The sequence below is a fragment of the Ylistrum balloti genome, unplaced genomic scaffold (genome assembly GCF_031769215.1).
Source record: "Ylistrum balloti isolate Yb309-2 unplaced genomic scaffold, AGI_CSIRO_Ybal_v1 Utg371010, whole genome shotgun sequence".
In the NCBI taxonomy this organism is placed as follows: Eukaryota; Metazoa; Mollusca; class Bivalvia; order Pectinida; family Pectinidae; genus Ylistrum; species Ylistrum balloti.
Window position 1 is genome coordinate 109067 of NW_026782562.1, and position 12853 is coordinate 121919.

The following is a 12853-nucleotide window of genomic DNA, read 5'->3' on the forward strand; positions in this document are numbered from 1 at the left end:
CACATTGAGTTGTACATCAACAAAATTATAAATTTCTGATGTTGTAGGTGTTGCAAAATGTTGCTGGGTTGATTTGGGAAACAACAGAAAATTTTGGTCAGTTCATAGAAGTTCAACATTGTGTAATAAATGTATTCTTCACATGTTATTTGGATATCGCTGTTATGGTATCAAAAGGAACCGAGTACCAGTAGGTTTTTCCGGCGTGTACTTGGTCTTGACGTTCTACAACCATTTAGTGTTAAAAAGTTATTAGAGTCAGTACCTGGTAATTATGTCTTCTTGAGCACACCGTGTGAGAACAGTATTGTTTTTCTGATCAGCAGGTTCATAGTTTGACCAAGACAAGTATCAGTAAGACCGTAAGAAGGTGGCAGAATTTATTTTTGGGAGAATTTTGTTTATTTGTCAGATTTTTCTCTAAAAAATTACCAGGGTATTGCACAGGAGTGCCCACAATAGATTGATATTTATGGTATATGAATTTTAAAGGGAGACAACTCTTGTTGTTCAGCTTTTCAGTTTCTGTTCTTTTTGATGAGTTACTATTGTTTGTTGGAAGAATCAGTGTCAGTAAGAATTGATAAAATCCTGCAGAAGTTTAGTCAGTGTATTATCTTTTTAAAGTGTCAATTTCATTGTATATGTACTTTAAGGTATAGATGTAAATTTCATTCTTTTCTGTAGATCTTTATCTCTCATACTGTACCTAATTTATCTACAACAGGTTGTTGATGTGTTTTCAATTCATGTACATAAATAAATATAAAAATAGTTTAATACATTTTATATTAAAAACTTAGAATCAATGATTCACCCGATCTCCTATCTCAAACTCCTGAATCAGCTTTCTACAGTTATATTAGTAATTCTGAAGTGTTTCTGTGTTAATGTCATCCTCCTACCACGCTTCCTAATGCTTTTTTGACCACAAATATGTAACTTTTTGCGTTAGAATAAACATAGCCACATGCTATCCACAAGACTAAGGGTCTCCGCCTAGTAACTGTGGTTGAAAATTTTCAAAGTAATGAAATGAATCTAAGCTCATCTTCAGTACATTGGACAGTCTGTTAAAAACTTATCATCCTGAGGAAATTTTATCACAAATTAATTTTTTGTAATTTTCTAAAAAGATGTATGACGAAGAAAATGCAAGGTTCAAATAGTAATTAACAAGTCAGTTATGAATTTTAACAATTAATTAAACCATTTTGATTATTAGATTAATGAATCAAAAAGTTGGAATTTTAGAAAGTAATATGATTGTAAAGCTGACAAGACAGTTTGACTTGTGAATGTGAAGTCGTTCTCAGCTGGTATTATTATCTGACAAACCATCGACACATCTTCTCAGCATCAGGACTATCACAAATTGCACCAACTAAACTTAAGCATTTTTTTCTGTCGTGGTAATAGAGTTCTGTCTGTATAAAATTTTGAGTCAGTAACCACAGTCAGTGTCATTTTGGCAACACAGTTTTTTTTTTTTTCACATTTGAAACTTGTTCTGTCTAGATCTCCATAAATTGTAAAATAATTTTTTAAATCATACATGTCATACTTTTTAGTGGCAGTGACTAGCTATTGTGTTAAAAACTGTGTTGGTTTGATCAATGAATCCCTGTGATACACTTTTGATATAGAATGCTGTGCAGGTAAACAGGAGAATTTTGATATATAAAAGCCTGTATTTTGTGTACCTGATCACTCGTGTGCCAGCTATCCATGTCCGTGACAAGCAGTCTTAATTGGTGTATAAATATGGCCCTGTGAGTTAATCCTGTATCAAGTTTCTTGTCTGAATCTGAATGGAAAGAAATGTATTTGAAGTGCATTGCTACACACAGTAATATTCAGATCAGTTTGTGTAGTGTAAGCTTTCCTGTACATCAAAGAAGGCTGTTAACACTACAGGGAGGCTTGTATCAAATTGAGTCTGAAGAGCAGGGTGGTTTCATCATTATGAAACATTTGTAACAAATGTATTAATATAATGTCTTACAGTCTATTATAGATATAGACACAGGAAGGACACTTAATATGTAATGTTGTATCAGTGGAAAAAGATAGACACATATTAGATCTTGTACTTTTACTAGTATCTTATAATACAAATTACAATGTAGAGAAGGATTATGACACTTCATTGTATTGTCTTTTAGTTTGTAGAACAGAGTAAACCATTGACATTTGTACTCAATTGTATCTTTAGAGAGCAGAGACACTTTGAAAAGGAGAAAAAGAAAACACATCATTGACACTTGGTTTTAGGGTATTTTCGAAGACAATTGAACACAAATGTATTTCGGCATAGAGAGAAGACACATCAACATTTGTATTCTTGTGTCTTACAATAAGAGGAGCAGGTTAGACATGTTGTAGAGTTAAATTATGTGTCTCAATCATCGTCTCAGGAGCAGGGAAGACACCAAAAGTCACTTAATTGTGAGGCTAATAAGAGTGTCTGAAACATCTAGGAAGACATGTAGAGTACAGATGTCTTAATTGATATCTTGTAATGAATGGTTTTTAGTCTAAAGGACAAGGTAATTACATACCCTAAAGACACCTTCTATTACATTGGGCCTTTTATTCTGGAGAAAGTCTAGTCACACCATAGACACTAGAACTTAAGTGTCTTATTTTCTTCGATGTAGGGTAGACATATTTACATTTATGTTGTTAAAAATTCAAGGTGGCCTACTTTAGGAGAAGCAATGATGTTATATAATCTTTTATCCTGGTGTCTTGATTTAGATGTTGTGCAGACAAAAACGCTATGTTGTGCTTGCATGTGTACAATAGGATGCTTACCTGCAAAGTTCTGTCATTTATAGAGGTCATAAATGCCATATCAAGATAATTTAATGCTTGAATGTTAGGCATGGTTAGATCTCGAGTTTCTTGGACAAAATAGATAAAGACAGGCCAAGTAATTAGTGTAGAGAATAGGACACATAAAATATGAAATGGTGAATGAAAAGGAGTGTACAATCATGTAGCAAAGAATGAGGAAAAAATTTTGAAAATTACGTAACATGTTTTGTTGATATGATGCACAGTAAGTAATATCATTTAAATGGATATGTCACTTAACTCTGATGAGTTAAACATTTACATGAAATTAACATAATAATGTTTAAAAACTATATCTGTTAAATACACATATACATGTATTTGTAATGATATATATATATTATGGGTATACATATATCTAAACAGAAGTCAGAAGATTGCCTATTGGAAGGCGTCATTCATTTAGCTAACTCTCCAACAATGTTGGTATTTTATCTGTTCAAATCTTGTGCTTCCTCCTTGAACTGGCAGCAACATTTACACCTATCCATCTGTGTGTGCATTCATTCAGTGGTTGCCTTAATGTATATCTCATGAACCCCTGAACTGATCTGGTTCATAATTCCACCAAAGCATTTAAAGGTCAAAGGTTACCCTTGACCATTCTGTTGTTATAGCTAAAGTTTGTTTATGTCGCTATTATCTTTCTTGAAGGACTGCATGGATTTTTTTAAAAAATTTGATATGCTTGTATCTGTTTGCTAAGTGTTGATGTATCAGTTAAATTTTGCGACTAATTTTGATATTGACTTGTTCTTTTTCAGTTCTCAGTTAACCTAAGTGTTTGACACTCATATATCTTTCTCTTTAATGAATTTAATTGGTTGATGGTCCTAATGACCTTTTATGTGTTGACGGGCCATTAAGAATGTAATAATAATAATAATAATAATAATTGAATTTATTTTTTAAAAGATTAATTGCCCTTTGTTCTACTTTCCATTTCTCCTTTCTTGGATTTTTTACATTTTGGAAACTCAGTAACAATATCATGACATGTAGTTGTGCTTTTTTTTAAACATTGGATTGATATATCTCAACAAACTTGTCTTTTTAATGTGACCTTAAAAACTTTTTAATGAGATGTTATTTTCATAGACAGCACATTATAATTAAATCATTTTTAGGTCATCTGACCCAAAGGGTCAAGATGACCACATTCATCAAACAACTTCTTATCAAATCTAGAATTTTGGCACAGAGGATACTGGCAAGCTCTACCAAGTTTGTAATTGACCCCCCCTTTAAAGGTCACAGGGGCCAAATTGTTAAAATCTTTTTTTCAATCAAAAGGCATTTTTGTGCCTGTGGCATGCTGGGAAAGGGCTATCAAGTTTGTTCAAATGAATGACCTTGAACAACTTTCAAGGTCACACAATATGTTAAAATCTTTGAATAACTTCTTAGAATAATAATAGCATGCTGGCATGGAGCCCTACAACGTTTGTTCTTGACCTTGGCCCACTTTCAAGGTCACAGGGGTCAAATATGTTTAAATATACAAAGGACTTGATCTCAATAAGCAAAAGTCTATGAGTGATATTTCTGTAGCATGCTGGGAGGAAAGGCTACCAAGTTTATTCAAATGAATGACCTCGACCCACTTTCAAGGTCACAGGGGTCAAATATGTTAAAATATACAAACGACTTCTTCTCAACAAGCAAAAGTCCATGAGTGCTGATATTGGGCTTGTAAGATGCTTGGAGGAGAGGCTACCAAGTTTGTTCAAATGAATGACCTCAACCCACTTTCTAGGTTTGGCTTGCTTTTTGTCAGATGACCGTTAAGGCCCATGGGCCTCTTGTTTCCTGTCTTCAAATATCTTTTTCTGAGTTCCTAGACAACACTTTATAATTCAGTGATTTTATGAAGAGTAATTGCCCTTTTGTTTTCAATCAGCATTTTTTTCTATCTACAGATATCCTTATTCTCCTCCTAAACAGCACATTATATTTCAATGATTTTAAGACAAGTAACTGCCCTTTGTTTCCAATCAGCAATTCTGTCCTGTCTTGGGATGTCCTTTCTCATTTTTCAACCAATCTTTTTCAAGCTTTCTAAACTTTTTTTTACCTGGACATGAAGCTGTTCTTCAGGAAATTTTGAAGAGTTATTGACCTTTTTTGTACATGTATCAACAAGTAATTCTTGTCCAGAGATCACCCGTTTGACTTTTGTACCAATCACTTATGAAAGTTGGAAAGCTTCATAACAATGACAGAAAATTGCATGAAACAAAAGTAAAAGAACACTAATGCACAATGTTTAAACGATTTACGTCCAGTAGTTTTTATCATGTTCACAGTTCATTTATGTGAGTTTTTCACTAGGAACCTTGTAGGCTCAATCATCATGACATGTTACTGTTTTCTCCTAGGACATTTCAATTCTTAGAATAGAGCCTTTGTCCTTTGTTCTTTTAATTTTAAAATTTTGTCAAAAGATCCCACTCATTTTTCAACTGATCTCTTAAATGTGGTCACTGACACTGACACTGTCATTGTTTTATCTGTTTTGTTTTGATTTAGCTATTCTTCTAGTTAGATTTCCAGTTGAATGTATATTATTAAAGGGATATATGTCACTTTGACATTGTACAGGTGTGTCATTTCCTCCCTTAGGCAGTCCTTCTTTATAATTAGGACTGCATTTTCTATCATTTCAGAGACAATTCTATCATTTTGATATTTTACTACACTTTTGCATCGCAGGTGTTTATATGTTTAACAGGTGTATGAACACTTGTATGATAAATACATATTTTCTCACTTCCAGTATCATTTAGTTTACATTTACCCAAAACGTTTTTTGTTTAACCATCTCAGAAATCTCTCTGGGGTGTTTCATATAACTGTCACATGAACTATATTTAGGACTCCGGCAATCCTTTGCTAAAAAACCTAGAATTATATTTTATGATTGATTTCTTCAACATTTTTTGTTTGTTTCAGTTCACAGATTTGCTCATATCATCCGTGTAAATAGCAAAGGCCATTTCATCTCACATTGGGGTTATGATTCACATAACTCTCATGTATTGGAGCGTCGTCGTCGCAGTGTCCAACTAGATAATCATTTGTACCTCAACATAACATCAGACATTGAGACATTTCATGTTAAACTCTCTCACAATTCTCACTTACTGGCCCCTGGGTTCAAAGTCTATCTGCGACATGGAAACAACATTACAAACTCCATGGAAACAGAGAGTTCGTCGCACACTGATGATTGCATGTACAGTGGGGACATCATCTCCCATTCTTCCAAAGTGGCATTGGCGCTCTGTCGTGGAGTGGTAAGTACGATTATTTTTTGAGATATACCATAGGACATTATAATCTCAATATCTATGACAAATTTGTGATAAATCTTTGTCCAGAATCACATTTGTTCCAGGATGAATATTGAATAATTGACTGAGAGACAAACTGTTTTCTACATATAGACTTCCCTGTGTCTAATCTAGATTTTTATATTTGATATTAACTGTACAAATACAGAAATTGATATAATGTCTGATTATTGATAAGATGTATGAACTTGCAGTTCTGGAAAACTTATCCTAGAAATCTCTGTAGGCTTGCAATGTAGATTCATGAAAATTATAATACCTCTATTAAGCCTATGTCGGGTAATAAACCGACCCATGTATAATGTTGCTCAGTAAAATTATAAAACCATGCTATTTCATTGTCCTAAAACTTCACCTCTCACTTAGAACCAGATCAGTGTATTGGTCCCCGAGGTCTATTGTAGGATATATACTGTAATATCTTCATACCATGAAGATGATGTTTGCATCAAGATAACTTACAACTGCTAGCTGACTCGGTGTCTTCAAAAGTTTCCTGTAAAAAATATGATCAAGTGACCTATCACAGCAGAATAATGAATTTCTTTCCATAGATCAAATGTTAATTACCTGAATAATTTGGTGATGTCCCTACAGGGGAATTCACCAGAGCATGGAATATAAATCAATTTTACCTAAGAATGTCATAAAATGCTTTTGACAAATAAAATCGGAAGTGTACAGGAAATAGCTTGTTACAGGTGACCGACATTTGTCAAGGATTTTACAAACAGAAAAGAGATAAAAAAAATTTATAGTCAATGTATGTTTTAAATAAATTTTAAAATCTAGAAACATTTTAGGTTAAGTATGCAATTTCCTTAAAATATTGAAATCTGAAATGTGTTTTAAGTCAGGTGTTGGTCAAATTGGAAAGACATTTGATAATTTAAGTTAAAAATGTATTTTAGTACAATTTTTTAACCTAGTTATAATGAATATCAAAACCCCACCACAACTCCACCCCTCCATCACCACAATCCCACAACGCCTGCCCTACCATAATTCCACCTGCCCCTACCTGTCCCCACCACAACCACTGATACCACAATAATTTGGTGACATTTTTAAACCAGATATTGTCTTGTTAATTGTATGCAATAATTGTCAATCACAGACAACAGCACAGGTACGAAAATATGCTAATCTTTATATTACATATGGTATGAAATATTTAGAACAATAACATTTATAACATATGTATAAAAAGAAAGATTGATTTAATCTGCTGCTAACCACAAATAAAGCTTGCTATCTTTTGAAAGTAATTCATTTTGTCCAGTGGGACCTTACCTGGGGTGTGATAAATATGAAATGTACATCTCAGTTGTGTTATCAGTAATCCTCTCCTATCTATCCTGTAAATCACAACCAAGAATTAATCATTCCAAGGCCACTGATATTATTTATTATAAAGCTTTCTGAAAATAAAATTCACTGATTCAAATGTTCCTGAAATACAGTGATTCTATCATGTACCTGTCTTTTCAGTTAAGGACTCCGTAAGTCTAAATGTAAAAGAATTCTGAAAATGTGAAATGTGACGTTACAGAGGCTCTCTGTTTTTCTATGTCTTTGTTGTTCTCTGGATTTTATGTTGATGTTCTGTTCTTTTACCATTCTTGTCTTGTGGTTATGATTTTAAGATTGTAAATATTCTATAAAATGATCAGAGAAATTGTAACAAAATTATGTTAGTATCAGATGAACAACCCAACCCGTACTCCTCAGTCACTCATCAATTTGAACAATTGTCTCTCTAATTTGGGTTGAAATAGACTTTAACTTAATTAATAAGCTTAGTTGGGCACCCCAACCTTCAAAATTATTACTCACAGATCTGTCCCTCATGAGTAGGATAAAACACACATTCTCTTTATATCACTTGATCATGTATATTGGGAAAGCTTTTAGCTCTTAACCCTGCCCAATCTGGAGAACCCTTCACCTTCCTGAAGGACAGGAGGCACTTACAGAAAAGTGAATATAGATATGCCCACTATGCAGCGTACTGTACTCTGAAATCATGAGTTCATGACCTTCGAATATGCACCCCCACATTTTTACAGAGGTTATCACCTTCAAATCATGTACCCCACACACATTCTTCAAAAACTTAGATCCATAGGAATCATTGAGCTGAGGAATTTAAAAGATGAAAGTCATTGAATAATATCGAAAGCACATTAAGATTTTGCTGACAGTCAGGAATGTGTATTTGTTCAAAAATTTTCATCACATCTTTACCTTTGGGTTTTGATACGGTGAACGAAACATGCCGATTATTTCTTCGCTTTTATAAAAAATCAGGTGTGTATATATACATGTCCATGGCCTTTGTGTAAGAAATTTCACCTGGTGTCGTCACAGCTATTTTGTGGGGTTCACTGATATCATTTTATCAAACTTTATTAATGTTTTGCACTTATGAGAAAACAATAATGCAGTGTCATATTTCTGGAGGATTATGAATTGAACTTTGTTTACTTAACATTTTATGTTTGATAGAGAATATGCATCACAACTTAATCTTAAATAAATATTTTTTTTATTTAATGTCATATTCCATCTGTTTGCTCAAATTTGAAACCATTCCAGAAATGTTAAATATATTAAAATAACATATGAATATTACCACCCTGAGCAGGCTGATATCTTCTGTTCAATTAGAATAATAAAATATTTTTATTTTTTCCTGTTGTTGCTTAAGGTTAATTATATTCTTCAAATTTCAAATGAATGTCACAGACTCTAATCTAAGTGCTCTGATAAGGATGGACAATTGATCTGTTTAATTCAGTTTAAACCTCATAATTCTCCCAAAATAAGTCAATAGTAGCAATAAAGAGGGCATACCTATCATTAGACAATCAAATAGTGCTTGTGTGTGCATTTAATTGAACAACAGTATAGATCCATGGGCTTATTACCTGTCGTGTAGGCTTATTGCCCAATGAATAAAGCAGACATCCATAGATAATTTTGGTGTAACAGCCTCATCAGTAACGAGGGAACAATTATGTTTTATCACTAAATACTTAGTCCCATGTCAGGTACCTCCCATATAGAGGTCTGTTGTACATGCTGATTTTATGTTCCTGCATTTCCTGAAGTCATTAGGCCTGTATTGTCAGGATGGCTGAGGTATATGCATCCATGAACAACAAAGAGTGTTCACTGCAGCATATTGACCTGTCACCTCATCGTGTACCTCAGAGTCACAGTGGGTATCCGTTCTAATCCCAATGGATTATGTTCAAGCATCACAAAAAGTCTTTATTATCTGTGTACTAGTTTGTATAGATAAAAATCTTTTTTCTTCAATTTCCTCTCTTCTATTAACTGTTTTATCTTTAAGATTGAAATTCAATTTACATCTATAAAAGATATTTCTGTATGAAATAAAATATACTTACAAATGAAAAACACTATCAAGTTACCTTGCTGTACACCAAATGTTGATTGCTTATATATACAGATATTTTTTAGTAACTAAATGTGTTTTGTAGGAATTTCTGGATTAGTTTCCAACATTTTTAGTGAAGTCAGTCAAGTGTGAAATTCAAAGATTGCATCAGAACAAAACTGATTCTTTGTAAAATGCTTTATGCACTATCTCAAAACCTTTATCACTTGATAAACATTCATTTGGTTTGAAATTGTATATATTAACACCATGTCTGTCAAAAGGAAAAAGGGAAAGGCTATTGGCATGCTCCAAGGCAGTACAACTTGAGATTGCAAGACAGTTTGGGTGTATAGCCAAAATATGGGTTGTCATGCATGGCAAGATCTTAATGTAACCACTTCAATGTCTGATCATCCAAGGAGTGGGCGACAATGAGTTACCTCCCCTTGTGGAGACATCTAGTACTGCTGCAGTTTTGTTGGGATCTGTTTCTGCAATTGTAACAGCAAGGACTTTGCTTGGACAATGGATAAGCAGCTAGACAATCTGTAACAGACTGAGCTGTCACCGAATGTGTGCGAGGAGGGCTTACACAGGCCCAATTCTTAGGCGACACCATCACACCAATTGCCTTGATTGGGGCTCAGTGACACTGATGATTGCTGTGAAACAAGGTTTTGTTCACCGATGAGTCAAGATTTTGTTTGATTTACGATGATGGGAGGCAGCAAGTATAGCAATGTCAGAAGGACCAGTGTAGACCAGCGTGACAGATTTGTCGGGGGTAGTGCGATGATCTGAGGCAGCATATCCATTGGAAATTGAACCAGATTAGTCATTGTCACTGGAAATTTTAATGCATTTTGGTATCAGGATGAAATTTTAGCACCTGTCACAGTTCTATTTTTACAGTTTGATAACACAGCATCCCACACCATGACCTTCTTACAGAAGAACAATGTCCAAGTTTTGGATTGGTCTACAAAAGTTTTTGATCTGAACCCACCAGAGCATATCTGGGATGTTCTCTGGAAAGATGAGTGGAATACCATCCTGGTTCACACCATCCAATGATATACAGGCTCAATGCCCCAGCCTTGTAATCCTTTTTTGGTCCTAGCCAATGGTGGTCACACAAGTTATTAACACCATTCCTGGACAGCCACATGTCTTGTACATCTTGTACAAAATGAACCATAACAGATTTTGATCAACATTTAAACATCCATAAACAGACATCCTACTGAATCATATAACCCTATGCTACCATTTGATTATTTTGGCCTGCATATGAATATATTATTTTTGATGTCGAAAACTATTGGTTTTATTCTGTTTTAGTTATTATTCTACCAATGTTGATGTCCGTAAATAGACAATTGTGTGAAAACAAACACTGTTTTTGTTATCAATTTTGTTTTAAAACTATATATAGAGAATGTCAATTAGTGTAATAAATTTACTGGTAATGAAAGTTATAGATGAATGTTTTTTTTTCTGTTTTTTTTAAAAACAGGTATGGATGCGAGATATATTAACTTAAAATGGCTTTATATCTTCTAGACCTCTTGTTCAACTTTATCTGTAGTGAAGTACTTATGGAATGAATGTTTTTAATAAGAATTTTATATTTTATTAAGAATCTTACTGGTGCTTGATAAAGTTCTCCCATTACGCACATGAAAGTAATTAGATCTTATTGCATTTAGAGTAGACACCCAAGATTATGAACATTTTCAGGTTTTTAATTTGATTACACTTTGACAGGTCTGCTAATAAATTGCAAATTAAACCGTCATGTTTTGATAAAATATGTTTATAATCGCAGCAGGCATGCAGAAAACGTACAGAAATATTCAGGCAGGAAGTGAAAGTTAAAAATTTAAATATAGTCTTGCAGTTTTTATCAAATGATGAAACATGTTTTAAAGCTATTTTCAATGTTGCATATCCCTACTGGAAAATTGATAAAATTTATAACATTTTTCTATTGATTACTGAACATTTTTCAAATATAAAAACAAAGTCTTTTAAAATTTGAAAATATATCTGGTTAGATTTTCTAAACGCACTGAAATAAGTAGCTTTTGATGATATGATTTTATCTAAACTTTCCGTCAAATAATGTCACAAGATGAGTAGTCTGAGAAGTAGGTATAAGATTTAAGGGTGTATGCTACCTTCCACGTTATAACTGTGATTTGTGTAAGACTTAAGGGTGTATGCTACCTTGTACTTTACTGTGAATTGTGTTAGAGTTAAGGCTATATATATACTACATTATATACTACATTATACATAGTATCTGTGATTTTTGTTGGAGTTAAAGCTATATACTACATTATACATAGTATCTGTGATTTTTGTTAAGAGTTAAGGCTATATACTACATTATACATAGTATCTGTGATTTTTGTTAGAGTTAAAGCTATATACTACATTATACATAGTATCTGTGATTTTTGTTAGAGTTAAAGCTATATACTACATTATACATAGTATCTGTGATTTTTGTTAAGAGTTAAGGCTATATACTACATTATACATAGTATCTGTGATTTTTGTTAGAGTTAAAGCTATATACTACATTATACATAGTATCTGTGATTTTTTTAAGAGTTAAGGCTATATACTACATTATACATAGTATCTGTGATTTTTGTATAGAATCAAGGCTATATGCTACATTATACATAGTATCTGTGATTTTTGTTAGAGTTAAAGCTATATACTACATTATACATAGTATCTGTGATTTTTGTTAGAGTTAAAGCTATATGCTACATTATACACAGTATCTGTGATTTTTGTTAGAATCAAGGCTATATGCTACATTATACATAGTATCTGTGATTTTTGTTAGAGTTAAGGCTATATACTACATTATACATAGTATCTGTGATTTTTGTTAGAGTTAAGGCTATATACTACATTATACATAGTATCTGTGATTTTTGTTAGAGTTAAGGCTATATACTACATTATACATAGTATCTGTGATTTTTGTAGAATCAAGGCTATATACTACATTATACATAGTATCTGTGATTTTTGTTAGAGTTAAAGCTATATACTACATTATACATAGTATCTGTGATTTTTGTTAAGAGTTAAGGCTATATACTACATTATACATAGTATCTGTGATTTTTGTTAGAGTTAAAGCTATATACTACATTATACATAGTATCTGTGATTTTTGTTAAGAGTTAAGGCTATATACTACATTATA

The 12853-nt window shown here is 32.9% G+C and overlaps 1 protein-coding gene across 1 annotated transcript in view; it reads left to right on the top strand.

The window, feature by feature from the left end:
• LOC132560056 (A disintegrin and metalloproteinase with thrombospondin motifs 18-like) overlaps positions 1-12853 on the top strand; it is a 55570-nt gene that overhangs the window by 17391 nt on the left and 25326 nt on the right. The window contains exon 3 of the mRNA XM_060224711.1: positions 5812-6155. Within this exon, the coding sequence (XP_060080694.1) occupies positions 5812-6155 (344 nt within the window). The remainder of the gene's footprint in view (positions 1-5811; positions 6156-12853) is intronic.